Source organism: Lonchura striata, chromosome 7, assembly GCF_050655825.1.
Source record: "Lonchura striata isolate lonStrDom1 chromosome 7, ASM5065582v1, whole genome shotgun sequence".
Taxonomy (NCBI): Eukaryota; Metazoa; Chordata; class Aves; order Passeriformes; family Estrildidae; genus Lonchura; species Lonchura striata.
This window is the reverse complement of record NC_140709.1, coordinates 15,490,479-15,515,474: the sequence shown is the minus strand read 5'-3', so window position 1 is coordinate 15,515,474 and position 24,996 is coordinate 15,490,479. Positions and strand designations below refer to the sequence as shown.

At 58.5% G+C, this 24,996-nt stretch overlaps 1 protein-coding gene across 24 annotated transcripts in view; it reads left to right on the top strand.

The window, feature by feature from the left end:
- The window catches only part of TNS1 (tensin 1), a 65,665-nt gene that overhangs the window by 8,597 nt on the left and 32,072 nt on the right, over positions 1-24,996 (top strand). For 9 of the 24 annotated variants that reach the window (XM_085584249.1, XM_085584237.1, XM_085584243.1 and 6 more), the window contains 14 exons: positions 11,110-11,148; positions 13,305-13,346; positions 16,085-16,134; positions 16,424-16,595; positions 16,950-17,000; positions 17,520-17,642; positions 17,903-17,967; positions 18,089-18,172; positions 18,290-18,402; positions 19,007-19,067; positions 20,447-20,522; positions 20,664-20,793; positions 21,162-21,227; positions 21,783-21,944. In XM_085584249.1, coding sequence (XP_085440375.1) covers positions 11,110-11,148; positions 13,305-13,346; positions 16,085-16,134; positions 16,424-16,595; positions 16,950-17,000; positions 17,520-17,642; positions 17,903-17,967; positions 18,089-18,172; positions 18,290-18,402; positions 19,007-19,067; positions 20,447-20,522; positions 20,664-20,793; positions 21,162-21,227; positions 21,783-21,944 — 1,234 coding nt within the window. The other 15 variants (XM_085584250.1, XM_085584241.1, XM_085584245.1 and 12 more) reach the window with 11 other exon arrangements.

The following is a 24,996-nucleotide window of genomic DNA, read 5'->3' as shown; positions in this document are numbered from 1 at the left end:
TTGTTAAATAAGCCAGAACTAGGAAGGGAAACTGAGGCAAGGAGTGGTTGGACGCTTCCAGGAAGGCTTGACTCCTGGTGATTGGCACCCTCCAGCCGTGCCGTGGCCAGGGGCCCAGCAGTGTTTGGAGGTATGGCTAGGCTGTGTATTGCAGGTCCCCGGGGGCTGCAAGGAGGGGACATCCATGTCCCTGTCCCTGATGGCCCCGTTCAAACCCCAGTGCTTTGGCATAGGTAATTAGCAACATCCCTGGTCTCCACAACGGAGAGGGCGGGGCAGGGGAGGGAAGGAATATAGCAGGAATATGTCCTTGACCCTGGCATGGGCCCAGCTGGGGTGGAAGGCTGTGGGGCTTAGCCCTGCCCCAGTGCTGTGCCAGGTCTTATTTGTGCAGCAGGTCCTGGAGGGGATTTTGTTGTTTTTTTTTTTTTTCCCTTGCCTCTTTCCTTTTTCCCCTTCTTTACATCACTGCCCAAATATTCGGCCTCTCAGCTCCGGTGGGGGGCCGGCTCTGCTGCTTGGAGGACTTGGGGCCCTTCTCTGCACCCTCGGGGTGCTGCACAGAAAGGATGGGCAGAGGAGAGGGAATGCTGAGACTGCTCATGCTCGCTGCACTGGTGAACACTGGCCAGGACCGGCCTGGGAGGTGTCAGATGAGGCAGCGGGGACCACCAGCCTCCCTCCTTGGCAGCTCCTAGGGCTGCATCCATCTTCCCAGAGCCCTGTTAGGGTGGGAAGAATGGTCCAGGTCTGCCTCATTTCCCACTGGTTTTCTTTCTTCCCAGACCAATTTGCATCCCCCATGGGCACTCTTCTTGATACCTGCCCTGGGAAGGATACTGGGTCCCTGGGAACTCCCAGGACCCTCCAAGAGGTGGCAGAGATCCCAAAACAGCTGAAAGGTCTGGTTCAAGAGGGGCTCTACAGACCCTGCATTGGGGCTTATCTCCTGTGTGCCTTAATCTCTGGAGATGAACTGCACCTGGGTGCCTGGTCCCCAGGTCTCCTGTCTTCCACTGACATCTGGGGTAATGATGCTCAAGGGTGTTTGTTGTGGGTCACAGAGGAGCTGTTTCATGTGAGGGGTGGTTTGTCGGGGGGGGGCTGGGAGTGACTGGAGCCACTTTGCAGACCGTTGGACTTGCTCCCACTGGCACTTTGACCCTATGGCTCTGGGATATACTTTGGCAGCTGTAGTTCAAGGATGTTGTCAGAACTTCTCTGGCTGTGTCCTGTGAAAGGGACATGTCATGTCCCCAGGGGACAGTTCCTGTCATTGCCCTGGGACCAGGACAGGGACATGCTATCACTGCCCTTTGCTCACCCACTCATTTCCATCCCATTCAGTTGCTGATACTTTCCCATCTGGCCTCAGCTCTTCCTCTGCTGATGTTTCTCAGGGCCTGGGAGCCATCCTGTGGCCGCCTCTTGAGGAGTTTGAGCTCTGGGGACTGTGCAGGGGTCTGTGCTGGAGCTGGGCTGGGGTCCATGCTGTGCATTGCTGGTGCAGGATGTTCGTTGCCCCTCCATCCCTGTTGCAGCACATCCCATCTTTTTGGGATGCCGGGTTTTTGTGGGCTGTGGGGATGGTGGGACTTGTTTAGGGGTGTCAATGGATCCTGGACATGGGGTTTTGTCCCTCGAGTGATGGCAGTTGGGGTCTGACTCTGTGCTGTTGGGTGCTGGGGAGGCAGAAGGGCTGGCTGGTGCTTGCTTGGGAGGGGGATGAGGAGATGCTCTCCAGAGATATTTGGCTCTGGTGCTTTGTCCTTGGCAGCAGAAAGGGTCCACAGTGCCTTTTGGTGCTCCTGTCCCATGGCACTGTTGGGTTGCTGTGGAAGCTGAGGCATGGAGGGACTGGGAAAGATCTCCCTGAACTGGAGTGTACGCCCAGGGGTGGTGTCCCTTAGGGGGACTTAGAGGTGGGCAATGGGAAAACCCCTTACCACTGACCCCTCCCTGGTGACTTTAGAAGAGGTGGTGAGGTAGGAGGGGTGTTGGGGTCCTGCACCGCTCCAGCAGAGCCAGTTCCAGCCTTTTGGCTGAGCCCACGGCTTCAGGACGGAAATGCAAACAGGAACGGGGAGGCGTTGGGTGAGAAAATGTCAACAGCACTGGGCCGGGTGCCTGGCTCACTGCCTCCCTGGCCAGCTCGCCACTCTCTGGGCTGCTGCTGGTGGGCTTCCCCTCTTTGCTGTGGGGTCTCCTGGCACTGAGCACTTGCTTGTTCAGCAGGGCTGGGGCTGGGTTGCCCCAGGGGCAGCAAGAGAGACCAGGGCTCCATCCATCGACATGCAGCCCCCCGAGGAGGAGGAGAAGGAAGGAGGAGGAGGGGAGACAGGAGGAAGGCCAGGGGGATGCTGGGCACACTCCAGGTTTGGGACAGGCAAGCTGGGACTGGCATGACTTTAGGTGCTAAAGGACTGATGGGGTTTTTCCAGCATTTTGGCTTTGATTTTTAGTTGAGAGGCGGTCTGATAAATCTTGACATCCTCTCCAACGCTGGGGGTGTGGGACACCCAAGGACCACTAGTTGGGCACTTGGTCCCGCATATGGCAGGGGGGCACCAAGTTGTGCCAGGGGGTGCCAGGCAGGCCCCGAGCGGGGCCCCACGCACCGGTCGCTGCCACCCCCCCGCCAAGGGCACAGGGACGCCGGTGGCGTCACCGGGGCGATAAGGCCCCGACCCCGCTGCACCCCGCCGCCCGCCGCGGCCCCTCGGTACCGGCTGCGAGGGGCTTCGAAGGGGGAGGTGGCGGAGGTGTGGGGGGGGTAATTTTTTTTTTCTTTTTTGGGGGGAGGTCTGCCCAACTGCCGGCGCCCCTACCCCAGGGCCAGCTGCTCGAGTCAGGCTCACGGTTGCCTTTAAGGGCGTTTTTGGGGGAGGCGAGGGGAGCGGAGCGGGGCCGGACTTGGAGCGCGCCGTGCAGCTGGGGAGAGGGAAGAGGAGAAGAAAGAGGGAGAAGAAGCGGGAGAAGGGAGAGGAGCGGTGGAAAAAGTCGACCGGGACCCCGTTCCTCCCCCAGGGCCGGGGCCGGCGCCCCGGGCTCCCCAGCCCCCGGCCGCCCCGGGGGTGCGGAGGGGAGCGGGGAGCCGGCGGGACCTCCCCGCGCCCCTCCATCGCCGGGGTCCCGCTTCTGGGGAGCGAAACCCTTCGGCTCTCCCCCTCCTTCCCTCCCCTCCCTCCTCCCTCCCTCCTTCCTTCCTTCCTTCTCCAGGCTTGGCCCGGGGAGGGAGGGGGGCTCTGCCTGCAGTCTGCTTTCACTCCTGCCCGCCCGGGCGACGCCGGGCTCCCGCCTGCCCCCGCGGCCCCTCCGGCCGCCCCCCGCGCCCCCCGGGCCAGGTGAGGCTGCGGTGCCGTCCCTCTCGGATGTAGGCAGGCGAGACCCCGGATGGATTTCGGGAGCGTCATGAACCAGGTACGGGCGGGAGGTGAGGGCACGGGGGTCCCCAGGCCCCCCGGGAGGGGGGTGCTGGAGGGGGGTGTCATCTCTCCAGGGGGCGGGGGCCACGCGTGGTATCCGAGCGGTGATGGGGTGGTGCGTGGAGGGGGGGTGCTGCCCCCCCGTGTTAGGGGGATCCGTAGCTGTCTGTCACCAGAAGGGGTCTCAGGGTGCAGGGGGGCTTGAAGGGGGCGATGCGGTGCTCGCAGGGAGGAGGGCTTGGGCAGGGGGCTCGGGCCGGCTGGCTGCCGGCAGGGAGGGACCTGTGAGCGGCTCCGGGGGCCCTTTCCCCCGAGCCCCTCTCCCGCCTCACAGGGCCGGTGGCTCTCAGGGTGCTCCGGAGGGGGACACGCAGCCGCTGGGGTCTGCGTCCCCCCCGGCCTCCCCGAAGTGCGTAGGGACAAGTCCCCGCGGAGCGAGGACTGCGCGGGAAAGCGGGGTCCGCCCCCGGCACCCCGCTCCCGCTCCGCAGCCGAGCGGCGATGCCGGGCTCCTGTCACCCCCGCGGGGAGGACACGGTGGGGGGCTGCCCCTGGGCTGGGACAGCCTGGCAGCCCACGGGTTAACCCCCCCTCCCCGGCGGGACCGTCAATGGTTAAACTCCGGGTTAATGAGTGGCGAGGCAGCCCCGGCGGGTGCCAGCCCCCCCCGCCGCCCCCCCCGGGCAGGGATCCCCGGCCCCTCGGCGCCGCCGGGCCCGCAGAGGGTTAACTCCGTCAGGGCAGGTCCCAGCGCAGATGTTTTTGGGCTGTGCTGCTGGGAGAGGAAACGACCGAGCGAGGGAGGCATCAGCCCGCTTGCGTTTAAGGGGAAAACAAGGAAAAAAAGAGAAGTGCGCCGTTCCCGGGCGCCTGAGCCCGCTCTCTGCTGGAGTCAGCCCTGGTGCGGGACCGGTGACCCCAGTGTGTGTGCTGGGGGACAGCTGGCAGGGACAGTGGGGTGACAGCGGCTGCACCCCCTGGGTGCTCATGGCACTTGAGTCTGCACGTTCTGGGGGACAACCAAGCAGGCACCTCTTGTCCCTACAGCATGATGGTACTGGGAAGACAACATGTGTCCTCTCTGGAGTCTGAAGCCACCCCCAGGGAAAGTGTATCGATAGAAAACAAACCTCCAGCTCTCACCCGCTCTAATGAAGCCCCTTCCTAGTGATCCTGCTGGCCCCAGGCAGGGGTACTGGGCCTTGGAGCTGTGCTCACCCACATGCCCTCTTGAGGTCCTGAGTTGCAGGGGGGTCCATTTGCCCATGCCCTGGGTGACCCTCCTTGCTTTGCCACTATCTGGTTCCTAGCCTTGTGCAGCCCATCTCGGGGGTATCTGGTCACAGACCCTGATCAGCATTGGAGCTTCCCTGATGGGTTTTGGGACACAAGAGAGAAAGTAGTCCCACAGCACAGCTCCTGGGCAGGGGGAGTGTATCTTTGTCTCCACTTCTCCCTCCTATTCCCTCATTTCCCCAAAACTACAAACTGGGGGGACACCAGTTCTGGAGGTGCTGCTCAGCATTTCAGGTCCCCTGTAGTGCTTTCAGCTCAGTCCTGCAGGGTGAGGACACAGCAGTGACTCCAGTCTCCATCTGCTTTGGGCCTTTCCTACTCTCCCAAGTAGAGCCCCTGGGCTCAGTACTGGGGGCTAAGACCCCTAGGGGCAGCCAGGGCTTATCTTGGCACCTTAATCACCCCTCGAGGTGGGTCCCAGTCCCATGAGCACTGGCAGATGCCCCTGATGCTGGGAGGCTGCCAAAAGTGTGCAGCAAGGTCTGAGTGCACAGAAAGGGGTTTGCCTGATGCTCCACCAGAGTGGATCTATGGGAAGGATCCCGCACTGGGCTTAGGGTGGGGCACAGACTGCGGAGAGGCTGGTGTGCTGACCAGTCCCACAGGAGTGCCCGTGCTCCATGTCAGAATCCCTTTGTTGATCAGTTCCATGTGAGAATCCGTGCGCTGGCCAGTCCTGTGCGGGAATCCCTGCTCTGACCAATCCTGCCTGAGAGTCAGTGCTCTGACCAATCCCCTGTCAGAAGCCACGGCTTGACCAGTCCTATGGGACAGGCTGGGGAGTGTTTAATCCCGTGTAAGAATCCGTGTGCTGGCCAATCCTGCGTGAGAATCCCTGCATTTACTAATCTCAGGTGAGAATCCTTGCTCAGACCAGCCCCAGATGAGAATCCAGTTGCTGCCCAATCTCATGTAAGAATCCATGCATCGACCAATCCTATGTAAAAACCTGTTCATGGACCAGTCCTGGTGAAACCCCTTGCAGCAGGGTCTGTCCCAGCCAGTCCTAGTGTGATTCTGTTTCTGGCCTATCCCTGGTGCAGAAGCTGCTCCCTGGGCAGTCCTGGTGTCTGGTTTGGCTCTGGGGAGTTGCTGAGGGGGTGGGGGGATCCTGGTACTTTTTCTTGAAGAAGTCTGGTGCAGAGGTGGGCAGTGACCCCATGGTCTTCCTTAGGGTGGTTGTGGGGTCCCCATGGGCCTGGGCTGAGGGGTGTCCCCACAGTGGGGTGGCAGCACACGTGTGTGGTGCTGAGGGCAGAGCAGGGCAGGGCTGGGGCTCTGGGGCCAGAGCCAGGCAGGCGCGTGCTGGCCTGTGGGGCTGGATCCAGACCTGCTGCCTCCAGATGTTGCCTTTTTAGGCACTAGAGCACAGCATATCCCTGCCTGTAGCCGGCCCTGTGCCGAGCCAGCGCCTGCAAGCAAAGTAGGGACAGTCCCTGTCTTGGTCATGTGGAGGCATCTCTGTCCCCCTCCTGACCCCCAAAACCACCCTTCTCCCCCCAGACAGGGTCAGGGATGCTACCTTCTCTCCCTTCCCCTCATCTGCACTTGGCAGCACTGAGGCTGATTGCTGAAACCGCCCCAGAGCCGGGACCTGCCCTTATTTGGGTTGAAACCAGGGCTATTTTGGTGTATCTGCCTCCACTGCAACCCCTTGAAGCTTCTCTGTACATTGTTTTTCCTGTCCTGTCCCATACCCCTGTGCCAGGGCTGCTGGCCAGGCCAGCCATGGGCTGCTGGGGGCCGTCATCCTCCCAGTGTGCTGTGTATCCCAGTGTGTCATGGGTGTCAGTGGTGGCCCCCACGGCCACCGTGGGACGGAATGGCTGGTGTCCCCTGTGGCATTTCATCCCTGATTTGCAGGGCTGTGTGTACCGGGTAACCTCTGTCCTGGTCCTGCTGCCGCCTTCCTGGCGGGGATGGGCCACAGGGCGGCTCCTCATCAACATACCAGGGGAGAGACAGGAGGTAGCGTTTGTCCCAGTTCGGGGGACATCACTGAGTAGCTCTTGGTACTCTTCCTGGTGCCCCAGCATCTCTTGGGGAATGCAGGGACAGCATAGACTTGATGGCCTCTGCCCTGGCATGAGTGCTGTCCAGGCATGGAGAGGATGGCACAGTGACAGTCTCTGACCCAGCTGCAGGGTGGGCTGGGGATGCTTGGAGGGAAGCCTGGGAGCAGTGAGACCTCTGTGCCCCAGCATCAGCCCAGAGTGACTCACCCTGAGCCGCTGGCCAAGCCGCTCCCCTGCCCTTCGGCGCATCTGCCAGTTACCCCCACCCAATAGAAGAAGTCCCAAAAGCAGCACCCCTGGATACTGGTGGCTGCAGAGAGGGGCTGTGGGGTGCACGGGGTGCTACCTCCTCCCAGGGACCCCCATGCCGGGGGTCTGGGGTTCTGTGTGGCTGCCCTGTGCCTCGCACACCGGGGCTGTGCTGGGCAGGGTGGAGCTGGAGTGGGGGGGGAACGGGTGTGCATGGAAACATGCCGTCCTCCTGCCGGGGACATGTTGCATAAACAGGAGTTTTGCCAGAGCTGCAAAAAATGTGAGGGCAGGAGCAGCCAGCACGTGGTGTGGCAGAGGATACCTGACCCCTGTGCAGGTCAGAGGGGTGACCAGAGCACAGACACCATGGTCCCTTATGCCTGGCAGGGGAGAAGGATGCTGCAGCTGGAATGGGGAGCAGGGGTGCTGGAGAGCGAAAATCCTTCCCCAACATCCCCAATTTAGTGGTGCCAACCTGTCCCCTAGAAGTGTCTTCTGCTGTGAGGTGCCTGATGGCAGCTCACACTTTGCCCCACACTGTGGCTATGAGAGGGCTCAGCAGGGCTTGGTGGCTGGGCTGGAGGGACTGGTGAGTAGGGGAATGGCTGGGGAAGTTGCTGTGGCCTGTGGCTGTCCCTGGGATCCCCTTTACTTGAGGCAGGGTCTCGAGGTGAGCAGAGAGTTGTGGGGTGCATGAGGAAGTGATTCACAGCCCAGCTGGGATGTAAGTGGCACAAAGCTGAGATGAACTTGCTTGGGAGGAAGTGGTCCCTCATGGGGTAATGTGGGACCCCATGAGGTGGGATCACATGGGCTGAGCAGGCATTTATGCTGCCCAAGCATTGTCCTGTGGGACGCCAGTGTGGCCACTGAGTCACATTCCTGTTCGACAACTGCATTTCCAGACCACAGGGTGGCTTGGGCAGGGGAACCACTTACAGGGCTGCAGGGAGTAGGGTGCCTTGATGCCCTCTCTTGGGGTCCACATTCTTTCTAAACAGTGGGGCCATGAAGGGCCATGAATTTGGCTTGCTTTCGGAGGGTCTGGGATGTCAGTATCCCTTTTGACAGTGTGTCTCCAGGTTCAACCATACCAGATGGGCTGGCTTGCCAGCATCTCAGTGCCTGGCCATGGGAAGCATCTCTGGTGTGCAGGGGTCTGTGCGAGGGCTAGGGTGGCTAGTGCTGCATCTGCTCCTGGCATAGTAAGGGTCAGCACCAGCCCGGATATCGTCCGGCTCCGGAATGTTTATCGGAGCTCCTGGGGAAGGGAAAAACACAAACCGCCACCCAAAGGAAGGGATATGCGTCAGAGATGGGCCTGGATCACCCACCAGCAGCCGGACGGGCCATGCTGTGGGCTGTGGGCCAGTGCTCGCCCGGCTCCAGCAGCCCAGCTGGGGAGAGCTGATCCAGCCCGTTCCTGAGTCGCAGGGTCCCTCCATGGAGGTTTGTTCTCCCAGAGCCCTGCTGGCATCTTGGGGCTGGCAGGTTGGGGCTACAACCCACGGCGATGCTCTGCTGGAGCTGGCAGTGGCCCTGGGCACTTCCAGGGGTGCAAGGGTTGTTTTACTGAGGGAGGAGGAGGGAGAGGAAGGAGGTGCTGAGGGAGGGAGGTTTAAGCAGTGGTTGCAGCATGAAGAAGGCTCTGAGGTGTCTCATCCCTGGATAGGAGGTGGATGTCTGCATTCCTCCAGCCTCGCTCAGTTCTTGTGAAATGGTGCTGAAGTCCTGTCGGGATCTGTGGTGCAGAGGTCAGTCCGTGAGCTGTAGCTGGAGGGGTTAGGTGGAAGAGGGATCTCATGAGCTGCTCTGCACTATGGCGGTGTGGCCAGGGACTGTCAGGGGTTTGCCAGCCAGGTGTTTATTTCTGGGCTTGGACATGTCAAGGCTATCGAGTTTCTCTAGGTATAGTGACAGCTGGTGATGAGCAAGAGAGCCCATCATTGCCTTCCAGCGGAAGGCTGCAGGGTGTGCCCAACCCTTTATGAGACATCAGAGACTCCTATCACTCGTGGCCATGGGGCCTCCTCATTTGCTGGGAAAGTGATTTTTCTGCTTGGCAAAACTCGGGTGTCAAGGCAGCAGCTCGTGGGATGTGGCTGCCGGGAGGGATGGGGCTACGACCTGGGGGGCCGGGTGGCGGGTGGGGGGCCATGGGGGGCTGGCGGGGTGGGCGGCAGCCCTGCTGCGCCTCGTTCCTCGCATTCCTGGGCAGGGCTGCTGGGCGGCGGGGTCGGCGGCGGGGGCCAGCCTGCAGGAATGCAAACACCGGTGAGGGGAGAAGAAAGGCTGCTGTGTCTGCCATGGCAAAGCAAAACCTGGACCAGAGGTGTGCGGGTCCCCTTGCCTTTCGCACCCCTCCCTGCATGGAGGGATGCAGGAATCCCTGAGGACAGGGATGGAGGCTGTTCCGGGGGTGCTGCAGTGCTGTATGGAGCGATACTCTCACCGGTACCGTGGGGCAGGAGGGGCCTCGTACACCTCCTACACCTCTAGGGCAGGAACTGGACATCCATAGGGAGTGATCCATTGTCTGGGGCAGGGTCTTCCTTCTTCTCCTTGAACTGGGGGCATGTTTGAGCCAAACTTGAGAGAGGTAAACAGCTTTACATTCCTGCAGTCCTTGTAAAACTGCCTTTCTGGGATTCGAAAGTGCCATACAGCCTGAGTTGCTGTCTTCTGCAGATGGGAAGAGTGATATTGGGTGAGCACAAGCCCATATCACTCATCAGAGAATCCTTAAGGGCAAGGAAATACAACCACAGGCACCTCAGTTTTTTCGCTTTTCCAGCCAGAGGTTCATTTGTAGCCTGCAAACTTCCCCATGCCTACAGCAGAGGAGGACTGGGCATGGACCCTACCCGGTTGTGGCACCGGTGTGTCCCATTGTGGGGGAGCTGTGCATTTCCCCATCTCTGGCCCTGTAGCTGGGGCTGGGCGGGGGTCGGGGCGCTTGTTGAGCATCCCCGGGGGAAGAGCACGGCAGTGTGCGGGACACGGTACGGCACAGCCCTCGTCGGCTCTGTCCGCAGCAGCGGCTCGCTGCCGGAGAACATTCCAGGGAGGCTGGCGTGGGGCCAGCGCCGCGGGGCAGGGAAAAGGGCCTTTTATGGAAGCGTTTCTGCATTAGAATAAAATCATAATAATAATGCGCAGGGGAAGGGAGCGGGAGGAGGAGGAGGAACCCCTGAAGAAAACAGACGGGAAGGGAACAGGCTGGCAGCCGGGGAGGGGAGCAGGCGCTGGGCATCCTGCTCTGGGGATCAGGATGGGATGGGATATGGGTGCTCCAAGTGGGTTGCTTGGGACAAATCCTTCTTTTTATGGCCCGGGGCAGGACAGGCAGAGTGGGGTGCAGTGGGTCCCTATGCTGCCGTAGTAGGGGACCAGCCCCTGAGTGGTGTTTGCCATCTCAGCTCCATCCTGGGATAGGGCAGGGGATAGCTTACTGGGCATCACTGCTCCTGGTGGGATTTGTAGAGGACAAAATGCCCCAAATCACACACTCCCACTACTGCTGGCACCTCTGGGCCAACACAGAGCTGCAGTGCCTGTGCCTGCTGCCCCAGCACCAATGAGGTGCTGCCTCTCCCACCCTGGCATGCTGCTGCTTCCCTACGGACTGGGGTGCACACAAAACCCAAGGTTAATTGTCAGTAATTGCCGCTGGTAATTAAGGTAACAATAGCCGGGCTGTTCAGCTGGCGGCTGCAGGAGCTCACGAGGCTGGGCTGGGGTTTGTTCCAGGAGCTGCTCTTGGCATCAGGCGCCCGTCCTGTGCTGTGCTGTGCTGTGCTGTGCTTGCCATGCCCACCCGGGCTGGGGCTGGGGCTGGGCCTGTCTTGGCTCCCTGGCCAAGGATGAATGGCACAGCTGCCATGGCCTTGAGCCCGCTCCCACTCCCAGGAAGACAGCCTTGACTTTGGGATGCTGCCTAAGCTCCTGCCTTGGGTGGCAAGGCCATAGATGCCCCTGTCACTTCCTTGGATGGGTGCTGTATTCCCTGTGGCGTGGCTGGGGGGTAAATGCTGCATTCCAGCCTCTTCCCATGCCCTGTGTTGTACATGTTGTACAGGGTGTTCAGGGACTAATTGTGACTCTCTTCTGCTTCCTTGCAGGCTGTGACCCCCTGCTCCCCCACTGTCAACTATGAGCTGGTAAGTGACACCTCCACTGTGAGCCATGGGTGACAGCCAGGGCTCTGGAGATGCTAGAGCATCCTGCTCTGGGTATGGGGCTTTCTCTGTCCTGGGGCTTCAGGATGTGAATCTGCCACCCTCAAAACCACAGGGGTCCTGGGCTGGGGGTAAGGGCACCCCCATTTTGGCACTGTGCCTGACACCATTGCTGGCTGAAGGGCATCCCGCAGCTTAGCAGCAGAAGTTGGAGCAGCTCAGCCATCACTCCAGAGACGCCTGGAGCTGGATCTTTCAGTGAAGAGGAGCTTGCAGGGTTGCTGAGAGGGACAGGCAGATAGGACGTGACCATCCAGGGCTCTGAGGTCCCCTGGCCTTCCCTCCCTGGCCAGAGCTGGGGCGGTTTCTTGCACACCCGGAGATGGGTGTACCAGATGTGCCTTTGGCTCGGGGCGCCCAAGGCCATGCATTTGAGCTCTTGTTGTTGTCACCCTGTACTATTGTCTGTCCTAGGGGCCTTTAATAATCTGCTGGGGCCAGGGCGACGCAGGCTGTTCCCACCCTGTTCCCTCTGGACACCGGGAGAACAGCTGGATGCATCATCTCCGTTCACCCTGTGCTGGGGAGGGCAGGTGTGGGGGTGCTGGGCAGACAGCCACAGTCCTTTGCCACACAGCTCCAGGCCATGGCTGGGCTCTGGGGGCACCAGGCACTGGGATGTCGCCTGGAGCAGAGCCATGCCCAGCAAGAGGTTTGGGGAGCATGACACGATGGTGCCTACCAGGCAGCAGCATTTCACCAGCAGAGCAGCTCCCCTGCCCCGTCCCCAGCCTGGCGATGCCCGTGGCAGCAGGCAGAGCGGGCACGTGGCAGCAGGGAGACTGGCATAGCCCGGGGCCGGTGTGGCAGCCCTTCCTTTGTGCTGCAGACGTGTGCCAAGGCTTGCTGGGGCAGGTGCCGGGGAGAGGAGGCCCTGGCAGGGTTTCAGCTCAGGCTCGGCAGCCAGGCAGTACCGCAATATCTGTGCCCCACACGGGGCCCTGGGCCGGGCAGCCCATAGCTGGGCAGGGGTCTCACCTGCAAAGTGAGTGTAGGGGATGACCACCTGCAAGCTCTGAGAGCAGCGTGAGAGCCCAAGTGAGCGAGAGCATGGGGTAGGAGTGGAACATGCTGCCTGCCCTGGGGCCCCGTGGTGGTTATCTGCCCCGGGTTTAATCTCTGCCTGCACCCCCCACCCCTGCCAACCTCCTTGGGCACTTATCAACAGCAAAAATATGTTGGCTTTGAGCTGGGACCGTTACTGTGGCTTTGGGAGGAAATTGAAAGGGTTTGCCCTGCCTCATGATGGAAATGTCTGCTCTGGCCCTGCTGCCAAGAGTAGAGCAGCCTGGTTTTGGGGGTGACCTCCAACCTCCTGGTCCCAAGATTCCCATCTGGGGACCCACCCACCTAGGTCCTTTTGCTGTGCCATCCTCAGGCACCACAACCACCATTCCCAGATAGAGGTATCTGTCTCCTGCTTCCTATATTTGGGGTCCATACACTTTCTCCCACTACAGGAAGTTAATTCCTATCCCCAGCCTCCTTTCAGAGCTCTCTCCATTGGCATGTCAACAAATTTCCTCCTGTTTAGAGCATCTCAGACCCTGGCTCTGCTCTCACTGGGGTCCTTCACTCGCCCTGTGGGATCAGGCTTATCTTGGGGAGCTGGTCTTGCTGGTGGCCAGTTGCCAGGCTGGGTGTGGGACTGCACTGTGCTTGCCCTGTTGTTTACTTCCCAGCTGTAGGGTCTGACCATGGAGGATCCATCTGGAATCCTAGAGATGTGAGGGGCACCCAGGTGCCCATCATGGAACAAGCTCAGGGTTCAGCCAAATGCTTCCCATTGGCAACAGTGGTCCAGTGCCAGTGGTGGTGGCTGAGAGGCAGGATGGCAGCATCCTTGGTACCTGAGTATCCCAGCTCGTCACTTGTGTTTTGGGCAATTCCCAACCTTTAGGAAGAGAGGATATGTTGGCAGGCAGGGAAGGGAACAGAACTGTGGTGCATTTCCTAGGAAGCACCAGAAATAGCCAGGGGGAACTTTTGACCCTGGCCTTGCTCTGTGTGTGTGTCCCTCTCTCAATCTCTCCTCTCTTGCTTGCCTTTTTCTCACCCTCTCCTGCTCCTGTCTGCAGCCATCCCTGGGGGAGAGCATCACCAAGCAGGTAGAAGTCCTGGTAAGTGCAACCAATCATGGAGGCTGATCACTGCCTCAAGACCTCTTAGGGGGTCACTTGTATCTGTGCCATTGCTGCAAGCACCCCCTGCAGCCAAAATCCCTCAGCCTGGAATGCTCCTGTAGGTTCCCAATGGAAAACTTGGGATCCTGAAGTCCTCTCTCCCTGCCAGCCAAGGTGATGGTGGCCATGCCAAAGGCAAAGGGAGATGCCCAGGGTTGGTGGCAGAGGTGGTGGTGGAGCCCAGCACACTGGGGGCTGAGGCTTTTGCTGCAAAGCTGACTTTCCTGTCTTGGAGCTGGGGATCTGTTACTTAATCTGTGAACATGAAATTGCTAAGACAGTGTAGACAAATGCACTGCCAAAGTCAACGTGGACAGCTACCCCCACCGCCTGCAGCCACTTGCTGGCCTCCCTGTGTGTTGGGACTGGTACCCAAGGGATGGAGGCATGATGGTTCCCATGAGGAAGAGGATGAAAGCCTTCCTCACCTGAGATCTGGCTTTTCCTAATCCCTTTGGTTGTCCAGGGCATGTTTCCAGCCCTTAGAAAGAGCATCCTCAGAAAAATCCAGTTAGAAGCCTCTTTTGCTGGCTTTGCTGTGTTTCAGGGCAGTTTCTTGATGTTTCTGAAACCTTTCTTGTGCCTTTCTTCACCCTTTCCAAGCAGAAGGAACCTGCAGGTTTTGGGTGCTGCCAGGAGCCTGGGGACATGCCAAGCTAGCTTGGGACTGGAAGGCACGTTCTTGGTGGGGTTGGCAGAGGGATCTTCAACCCAACAGGACTGGGACCAACCCGTCCTGTGCTGGGCTGGACTGGGTTATACTGGTTTGGCTGGAGGCTCTCTGCACAGGGGACGTTTGCAAGGTCTCCCAGCCCAGCGGGCAGGAGTGTTTAATGACAGGAGTGCTGGCTCCTATCAGCTGATTGCAGGCTGACTCTTCCTCGTGCAGGGGCTGGCGGCAGAGACGCAGCCTGGCTGTGCCTGGGGGGTGGGGAGCATGGCAGAGCCTGGGGAGCGGGGCAGAGCTCAAGGGCTCTCGCTGGGGCAGGGGACACTGGAGGACCCTGGCTGTGGGCACCCGCTCTCCCGGGTCTGCAGGGTGCCAGGAGTGGACCTGCCATGGCGTGGAAATGGATTAGCAAGAGGCTCACTGCTATCCAGGTATGGGGAGGGAGAGGGGCTCTGGCGTCCCCACCATGCTTGCCCTCCTGTGCCTCAGTTGACCCATGTGGGAGCTGGGGGTGATTCCTGGTTTCCCCATGTCAGCTCTCTGTTGGGAAAGGCGGTGGTTTTGGGAAGCTGCTGCAGCTGATGGGGCTCCCCTGGCTGGTGGGTGTGGGTGTGGGACCCCAGAGATCTCCATTATGGATGTTTGAGGCACTGCACAAGCCATGGTGGGGATCCCATCCTGATCACTAGTGGATGATGCAGGGATGAGCCCATATTCAGGTTCAGGCTTGTTCCACCACCTGGACTCTCCCAGGAAAGGTTTTACCTCTCTTTTTCTTGCATTTTAACTCCTTGTTTGCCCTCAGCAATGCTAGGGGTTTTCTGGGTTGAGCAGGCAATTTGGGACACCCTAAGGAAAAACTGGAAGGGAATTGTCACTAATGTTCAAGCACCTCTGGTCACTGAGGCAAAGCTGTTGCCTTCTGGAACTGCTTTGGCTGGGAGGGGTGACACTGTCCCCAGGCCCCAGACTTGCTGAGCCTGGCTCTGCTCTGCAGGACAACCTGACTTTGAGAGGGGCATGAAAGGCCGGTGGAGGGTAACACTGGCTGTCCATGGCAGCAGCTCTGGGAGTGTGCTGGGTGGGCAGAAAGTGGCAGGTGAAGGATGTCAGGGAAACTGCTCTCCCACCTCTTCCTGTGCACTTTGGTGTGCTGGTTGTGGGATGCTGCAACCCTGAGGAGAGTAGCAGCAGTCTTGCAGCTCTGGGGACCAATGGGGCATCCCAGGAATCAGCTGCAGGATGCATCTCTTATTTCTGATCCTTCCAGGCGGGTTGCCTGCATGAGATGAGTCTTTAAATGACTTCTGCTTATTAGCTGGAGATACTAAAACTAATGAGGTGCAAGTGTGTTTTTCCTCAGCAGCTTTTTTTGGAAACCCTGCTTTGTTTTTCGGCTGAGGTCACAAAGTCACAAAGCAAGCCGGCTGCAGATGAAATTTTCGAGGTCGGAGAACATGCATAAATAGAAGTTTCCTGCTCCAAGAGCTCAAACATTTCCTCCAGGCGTTTGGCTCAGTGGAGCTGGGGCCAAAGCAAACTGTCGTGCCTGGCTGGCTCCTCGATGCTTCTTGGGCAGCAAACCTGCCCTGCTCCAGGCAGGGCCAAAGCAGCTCTGTCCCACCAGGTGTGCCCGCAGCCTCATGGAGACAAGAGGGACTTGTGACATGCCTGAGACTGTGTCCACCTGCTCAGCATCCTCCCAAAAGGTTCTCTAGGACCCTTTGGCAAGGCACCAGCCTCACAGTGCCTGTGGCAGCTGGTCCCTGCAGCACTGGGGTTGTGAGAGTTGGGTTGTGTATGTGGGGTATGTCAAGCTGCTTTGCTATTGGAATGCTTGGTGGGCTTTAGAGACAGTGATATTTTGGGGATGTTAGGATGCTCAGTGCAGTGTGGTGGAGGTAGGATACTTTGGCAGCACCATCACACTCAGGTCTAGCAAGATCACTGTGCTGGCTGTGGCTGGGTCATGGCAGTAACTTGCTTTTCCTCTCTGGTTCTTTAGGATGCCACAAAATCCCCCAGGAGTGGGCAGTCACGCTGCAAAACATCCAGGTACCTGCTTCAGTTTCCCCCTTCTGATGACTATCTCTGCTCTGTCTGAAGCTCCCTTCCACTGAGACCTGCTTCTCCAGAGGTGCTATACCTGGGAGATGCTCCAGTGAAGAAGGGACAGGAGTTATGACCCACCAGGGTCTCTAAGATACTCCAAGAGGACTGGGAGCAGGGGACAGGCTGCAGGCAGCTGTGTCCCCATGTGTCCCAGCCTGTCTTGCAGGGTGGGGAAGGGTCCCTGTGTCTCCCCACCGTGCGTATATTGACAATGGTCTCCTTCTTTGTCCAGAAGCATGAGCCTGACTGCAGCCATGGAGAGCAGCTGTGAGCTGGACCTGGTGTACATCACGGAGCGGATCATTGCTGTCTCCTACCCCAGCACAGCTGAGGAGCAGAGTTACTCCAGCAACCTCCGTGAAGTGGCTCACATGCTCAAGTCCAAGCATGGGAACAACTATGTGGTAAGGGGCACAGCCAGGTCCCTGTCAGGCTGCTGGAGGGGTTGGGGTGCTCAGCTGCTGGGGATGGGTACTTGCAGGGGATGTATACTGCATCCATTTCTCTGTCTGGGTTCTTTTGAGGGAGGGTCTTTGCACTATGCTGGATAGATTTTTTTCTTCATGGAAGACTACCCATCCCTTTCAGACGTCCTGGGAGTTTTTGGTCATTGTATTGTCGTATGGCAAAATGTTACTCAGGGTAATGTGTCTGAGAAAGCCTCTCACAGCAGGATTTGGAAAGGCTTTGGGGTGAGGAAGAGGTGAGGTGGCAGCAAGGAAGATGTTCTCTCACTCTGTTTTTCATCTTCCCTAAAGCTTTTCAACCTCTCTGAGCGGAGACGTGATGTCAACAAACTTCACCCCAAGGTGGGTCACAGTTGTGAGAAGCTGGAAGGTCTCAGGGGCCTCAGGGCAGGCCTGTCTGCAGGACCAGCTCCCTGCAGCAGGATGTCTAGGGGAAAAACAGCCACCTTTTCTATTCTATCTAGCTGGGAAAAACCCTGAGAAAAGCACTGAGACTTCACACTGTGTTTGTGGTATTTCAGCTTGACTCCCATTACCCTCCCAGCCCCCCCTTCTCAGCCCAAAACTGGCTGTTTGGGATCTCCTGGAGACCTCCCTAAGGCATTGTCCTCATCCCACTGAGAATGGGGGAGCCTTCAGAAGCTGAGCCAAGTAACCTGGGGTGAAGGGCCTGAGATCTGGGACCATGGTGGCCTCCCTGGGCCAGGGATCTGGGCAGTGGGGTGCAGGGTTGGGAGATTGCATGTCAGAGCAACACAGTAATGCCTACCCTGCCTATGTGCCCTGGGATTTGCCCACTGGCAGGCTGGGAACGCGGCATGGGTGTGTCTGTGACCCCAGGCTGTTTGTTCCCCTGTTCAGGTGCTTGATTTTGGATGGCCTGACATGCACACCCCTGCGCTGGAGAAGATCTGCAGCATTTGCAAAGCCATGGACACGTGGCTGAACGCAGCAGCACACAACGTGGTGGTGCTGCACAACAAGGTGGGCAGCACCCGTCACCGGGGCTCTGTGGGGCTGCAGGGATTGGGCTGAGCAGCCTCAGAGGCTGAGAGATGTAGAGAATGCAGTGGTTTGTGGTTTGGTGTGTGGGTAGGTGTCAGCACATACGTGTAGATTGGTGTGTGTCTTGTGAGGGTTGGGGCATCTGTGGGCTGGTGTATGCTTATAGGGATCAGTGTGTGCCTCTGTGGGATGTCTGTGCCTGGGTGCTCAGTGACACCCCTTCTGCTGTGTGCCTGCAGGGGAACCGTGGCCGGCTGGGGGTGGTAGTGGCTGCCTACATGCACTACAGCAACATCTCAGCCAGGTGAGAGAGACGTGAGGTCCTGGGGTGGCCCTGGGGCTCACTGGTGACCTCCATGCCGGTGGTGCTGGGGTGCTGGTGCCAATACTTCCCTTCAGCTGCATCTGTCCTTTCATCCCCACAGTGCTGACCAGGCTCTGGACAGGTTTGCCATGAAGCGCTTCTATGAGGACAAGGTGGTGCCGGTGGGACAGCCATCCCAGAAGAGGTGGGTCCTGGCAGGCCTTTGCAGCTGGGTTTTTCCCCATAGAATGGTTGGATGCAGGGGTCCAAGGTGGATGTTCTTCTGTGGGTTCTGTCCCTGAGCTGCCTGTCTGCCCTCCAGGTACATCCATTACTTCAGTGGGCTCCTCTCTGGCAGCATCAAGATGAACAACAAGCCCCTCTTCCTCCACCACGTCATCATGCACGGGATCCCCAACTTTGAGTCGAAAGGTGGTAGGTGTCCCCAGCTGCTTCCCCAGCCTGCTGCTTCCCACAACACCATCCTACACTGCCTCGGCAGGCTTGTCCTCCTTGGGGGATGTTTTCCACCATTTCCTTGGCAATTTGAATTCCCCTTTTCCTCTCAGAGACTATTCACTCATAATAGCAGGGTGCTACCCTTTTCTGGCAGAGATGCCCTCAGAGGATGCCCTCCCGATGCTGGACACTAACCTGAGCTGTGGGGTGACAATATTTTTCTGACAGCTTTTCCAAGGATGGCTGCAGACCGGGGTTTGGGATGCAGTGCCCCGTCTGGTGCTGCTGGTACCTCACCCAGATCATCATCCCACCCCTTTCCCCAGCCCAGCACTTGCCCTAGATTCTACAGGACCCAAACTGTGAGGGCTTTGCCCTTTCTCACCTCATGCACAGCATCCTTTCTGCCCATTGCAGATGTTGCCCTTGGTCGGTGCGGGCTGCCTGGGGCAGGGAGCGGCTGTTTGCTTTGGCTTCCTCCCTGTTTGGATTTCTCCCCCGTGACTAATCCCTCCCCTGGCCCCTCCGCCCAGCCGGCTAACAGCAGTGTGCCTTTTCTCCCCGCCTTGATGTCTTCCAGGTTGTCGGCCCTTCCTGAAAATCTACCAGGCCATGCAGCCCGTCTACACCTCGGGGATCTAGTAACTATCTCCTCTCCATGGGGCTTTCCTCCTGCCCAGCATGGGGGGCATGGCAAGCGGGGGAGGATGGAGGGGATCAAGGACAAGTCCCCTGTGCTCTTGTGCTCTGTGCTTGGTCCGTCTGGGGGCCAGGGAAAAAAAAAGGGCTTCCTTTTTTTTTGGAGGTGGTCACTGGCTGTACTGGGCCGTACTGGACCCTTCTGCTGAGAGGGCTGTAGTGACTCGGCATATCAGCAGAGGGAGCCTGGGGCTGCGCGGAGCCTGGGGCGGCGTGTCCCCGGAGGGAGTGGGGAAAGCGATGGGGACATCCGGGAGATGAAGGCATCTTGGGAGATGAAGGCATTTCTTCTCTCCCTGCTTACAGAACTGCTCTTCCTGTCTGGATTAGCCCCCAGAGTTCACAGAGTATTCTTAGTTGGAAGGGACCCACAAGGATTATTGAGTCAAACTCTCAAGTAAATGGCCCATATGGGGATTGAACCCACAACCTTGGTGTAATTAGCACCATGCTTTGACCAGCTGAGCTAATATCCTTTCTTTCTCCAAAAAAAAATCTTCCCCTTGTTTTAATCTCCCCACAGTTTTTTTCAGATTCTGATCCTGGGAGCAGGCACTGGCAGAAGGAAGGCAGGAGTTGATTTCTCCAGCCTCCAAGACACTCTGCCAGCACCACATCCCAGTCTGGGTGGGACCACTGGCTCCTGGTCTCCCTGGAGGAACCAGAGCACCTCACCTCTAAAATATTCCCATCTCAACCCCCAGGCCCAGGATCTCACTTCTATACAGCCATGGGTCCCCGTTAGCTGAGATTTACTGCCATCCCAGCCTTGCCTTTCAGCTTTTAATAGACTGTTTATGGGATGCCTGTAATAAACTCCAGGTTTATCTTGCCTGTGAAATCCAACTCCTTTCTTCCCTTGTTCCTCGCTGCTGACGCCACCGCCCGTCGGCAGCCTGTCGGCAGTGCACTGGGAGGGGAGGGGAGGGCTTCCCGCAGGGAAACTGAGGCAGGGAGAAGAGTCTTCCCAGAGATTTCTCCCTCTGTGTCCTAAGCCCCTGCGGAGCTAGGTGGATGGCTGATAGCCTATGTTTGGCACTTGGAACCTGGGCAAACCCTCCCACCCAGCAGTTTTTGCACCCTTGCTGTGCTGTGCCTCAGTTTCCCCTTCCCGTCCTCCTTCCACCTGGGAATATGTGCCCCTTGAGGTGATGGATGGGTCTCCCCCCCCCCCCCCCCACCCCGCCCCAGTCACAGGGAGGGCAAGCTCTGTGCTTTGCACCTTTTCTGCCTGGATTTGGGTGGAAGGGCTGGTTGAGGTGGTTTTTTCTTGGGGGGCTCTGTACTACAGCTCACAACCTCCTGCTGTTCCTCTCTGCAGCAATGTGCAAGGAGACAGCCAGACGGGCATCTGCATCACCATTGAGCCTGGCTTGCTGCTCAAGGGTGATATCTTGGTAAGGATCGTCAGCTCAGCCCCGGAGTAGGAAGCAGACAGAGGTTCTGTGGTAGTCTTGCCTCAGGACCCCCAGATTCTCCCCAGATTCCCTGAGATCTGGGGGCTTATCCTGATGGCCCACACCTATTCCCCTCTGCAGCTGAAGTGCTACCACAAGAAGTTTCGCAGCCCTACCCGTGACGTGATTTTCCGTGTGCAGTTCCACACGTGTGCTGTGCATGATCTTGACATCGTCTTTGGCAAGGAGGACCTGGATGAGGCCTTCAGAGGTAACCTGGCACTTCCCTGCTCCAAACTGCCTCATCCTCCTGCCCCCTGTAACTCTGGTGTCATCATGGGGACATCTGGGCACCCATCCCAGATCCACCCCCGCCAAAACAGGGCACCCCAGCTCCATCTGCAGGGTGTGGTGCTGCTTGGGAAGTGGTGGCACCATCATCCCTTTCAGAGCCAAAAGCATTACTGCTTTGAGGGGCTGCCTCAGGGTTGTTCTGGGGGCTAAGATGCACTGCCCCATGCAGGGATATCCCCTAGCAGCTCCCAGCCTTAAGCTGGTCTGCAGGTTTGTTTGGGGTGACTGGCTACTACTGGAGCTATGGATGGAAATAGTCCCTTTATTCTGCTCTCTCCTTGCCAGATGACCGCTTCCCTGAGTATGGGAAGGTGGAGTTTGTGTTCTCCTATGGCCCTGAGAAGATCCAAGGTATGGCTGGCTCAGTGCCATGGGGGTTTGGAGATGGATGCTATCTCCTTTCCTTCTCCTCAGCTGTATCCCCTGCTCCCTCCCTTGTGACCTCCACCTACCCCATTGCAGTTCCTTTGTCACCAGGGTAGAGTGAGGCATCCAGGCAGTAAGGCTGATCGAGGAGCACCCATGGATGCCCCATATTTCTCGCTCTCTTCTCCAGGAGGCTGCTCTCCAAAGCCCTTTCTGGCCCAGGAGAGATGGAAGGAATGTTTGGGAATGAAGGACTCCCTTGTTCAGAAAGTCCAGACCCATGCACACTCACTGCCAATCTGTGTTCTGGTCTCTAGACAATCCCAAAAGCCCCAGGCAGTCTTGCACACCTTGTTTGTGAGTCTTGATGTACATCTTGTGCTCATCCATCTCTTGATGTTGCCTTTCCTACAGGAGTCTCCTGCCTTGCCCTTTGGCTCCTGCACTTTTTTGCTTGCATGCACTTTTCTCGACCTATTCCCCCCTCCCATCCTTGCTGGTCCCATTGTCATCCTACCTGACCATTCTGCCTTTTTCCAGGTATGGAGCACCTGGAGAACGGGCCCAGTGTTTCTGTGGACTACAACACGTCTGACCCACTCATCCGGTGGGACTCCTATGAGAACTTCAACATCCAGCGCGAGGAGAGTGCAGAGGGGGCCTGGGCTGAGCCACCCCTGCCCAGCAAGCACCTGGAGAAAGGTTAGGGCTCACAAGGTGGTCGTCCAAAGTGTCCACATGGAAGTACCCCCCTCCCCAGGATAGGGGGCACTTCTGGGCAGCAGAGCTGGGAACAGATGGCTGCTGATGGGAGCAATGTGACCATGTGTTGGGAGAGCAAGATCTTGTGGACTTTGCCTTCTGCCACAGTGCCAGAGAGCTTAGGTCCTTTGCAGCACTTAGCTGTCAACGTGCTGTTTGCACAAGCAGAGTCCAGCCTTAGTTTATGCCCCAGAGCTTTAGGAAATCCAAACCCCATGTCTGCAGGACCATTAGGTATCCCAGCTACTGTGTCACGCTGCAAGCATGGCAGGATGTACTTTAGTTACCCTTAGGGGATGAGGATGTCTTACTGGCCTTCGAGGGTCTGCTGCATCTCTCAGAGCTGGTATAAGCCCTTTGTGCACCCATTTTGTTGCAGCAAGTTGACTGCTGTCACCCACTTGGCAGGAATGGGCAGTACTTGTATGTCGAAGGGTGGTGGGCCCCTGTCCTGGAGGCAAGGCCACCCATGGCCAAGCAGATGCCTGGGTTTTTCTGGCCAGATCTGGAGAGACCTTCCTGGAGCAGGGACAGCTGCAGTCCCTGATGTCCCTGAAGGTCACCGGCTGCTTCGAGTGGGAGCAGTGGATGGCGGTGCTCGCAGTGGAGGGTGGGGGCTCTGGGTGCCTGGGGCAGGCGAGAGTGTCTCTGCTATGGTGGTCACATGGAACCAGACCTGGGGCGGCAGTGTAGAGCTGGCATGGGCACTTGCCTTGGCACAGGGCATTAAACGGGCAACTTGTGATGTGCAGGCTCAGCTGTGGGCTATGTGCAGGCTGGGGTGCTGTGGGTCCACCCTCAAGCTGTCAAAACTGCCTGGCAGTCCCCTCCTGCCTGCAGAGACCCGAGTGCTTCGTTGCATGTGTTCTCCTCTGGACCCTGGGCCAAAGTTTCTGCACCCCAGCCCCTCACAGGGCTGCAGGGGTACCCCAGGACTCACCTCTGTACTTTTGTGGGGGTCTTGGTGAATATTGGGGCTGCAGAAGTACCCCAGGGCTCCTCTCCATTCCCCCTTAGGGGTCTTGGCAGGTGTCAGGGCTCCATGCACTGGCTGAGCTGTCCTCTGTGCCAGGAAGGGTGGCAATAGGGAATGACGGCACCTTGAATTTGTAAACACTGCCCCAGTTTGGAGATGAGCTTTGACTGTGAAAGGGTGAAGCTGCAGGCAGAAGGCTGCCCTCTGACCCCTGCCAGCAGAAGCAGCTGCAAGAAGCCCATCTATAAGGGGTCTTTCCCAGCTGTCCCATGGGGCACTTTGAGCAGTGGTGGTAGGAGTCAGCATGGGCTCAAGGGGCTCCCATCTTTTTCCCTCTCTGTTGTCACTTTTCCTCTTTTCCAGCCTGTCCCAAGCCAGGATGGGGACTCTGGTGTCTGGCTGTGCAGGGGGGGTCCCTGTTTATGGTCGTTCTTGCCTTATTTGGTCAGGGAATTGCACGCCACATTTTTGGCACCACCAGGCGTGAGCAAGCGGCGTCCGGGGGCGGAGGGGGGTGAGGTTGGCACCAGGACCCACGCTGGGCTGGGATCAGCCGCTGCTCCTTGTCCCCGCCACTGCCCGTCCTGCCACCCGGTGAAGGCTCCCCGCAGACGGTCGCTGCAGCCTGGGCCAACGGGACCGGGATCGCCTGCCAAACGGTGGGTCCCCCATGCTGCCTCTCTGCTGGCCACAGCCGCTCTCAGTGCAGGTGGATGCCCTTTCTCCAGCAGCTTTGTCTCAGCATGGAGCACTCATACGGGCTGGGGGGTGCCTGCCAGGGTGGGATGGTCCTGTGGGACCCCAGAGCTGGAGGGGCAGGCGGGTGGCTGGGCATGGTGCCTGTCCTGGTGTTCCCCTCACCTCTGTTGTGCTTATCTGTGGGGACTTGGAGAAGGGGAAACTCATTTGCAGTGGGGTCATTGGTTGACTAAGTTCTTCCAGAGCAAGGGCCATGAGAGAGGCATCTGTACTATCACATTTTGCTCTCTGGCTGAGGGGACACAGCTGGATTCAACAGGCTCTCTGTGAGCCACTTCCATGGGATAGGGTGGCCCCATCAGCAGACTTGCCCTCTTGCTTTACTCGGTTAGGGTTTCTGCTGCCCATCATATTTGGGCTGTCCCGTGGCCCTTAGGGAGAGTGGGGTATGCTGGGATGCCCCCACAGCCTGTCCTTCTGCCCCTCAGCCATGTCTGCACAGCCTGGGAAAGGCAAGTGCTCTGCCTGCCCTCCTTCCTCCTCCTTGAAGGGGCTTTGGGGTCAGTGGTGGATGCTTGGCAGGTTCCTGCTGCAGTCCCTGTGGCCACTGATTGGCTGAGGGTGTTTGAAGGCTGAAGGTGATGGCATGCTTCATCTTCTGACTGTTTTTGTGGTTGCCTGCACTGTGGTAGCTCTCCTTGGGGTGCCCAGCTGGCTCCAGAGAGGCAGGAGGAGGCTGGCAGCTGGATGTGGCACTGCTGGGCTTGTGGCTGGTTGGAGGATCACTGCAGAGAAATTTTGGGGTACTGCAGATGCTTTAACTCGATCTGGAGATAATTTATGGCCTGGTTTGGTTTTGCTGAGGAAACCAGTGCTGGTGGAGAACAGGGAGGGTGCTGTGGCTGGCATGGAGTCAGTGGACAGGTTGTCCTCAAGGTCTGGATGTGTGACTGTTGTGGGGGAACCCCAAGCTCTGCCATCCCAGGGTGGTGTGAGAAAGTGTGAAATAGTTACAGCAGCTCCTTGTAACCACTGGTCCTTGAACCCACGCTGGGCTGGCACTACCTGCCCTGTCTCTTTACCAGGCTGGGAAGAGAGTGGCCAGGGCCTGGCCAAATCCAACATCTGCGAGGGAATTGCTAAATCCCCACCTGAGTCATGGTTCTGGCATAGGGCTCCCCTGCAGCTCATCCCTGTCTTCCCACACATCCCCACTCGCAGGGCTGGGGTGGGGACTGGGATGAGCATCCCACCCTTCCAGTGAGGGGAGGTCATATCAGAGCCTGAACCACATGTGTCTAAGGTCAGGGGGTCCTG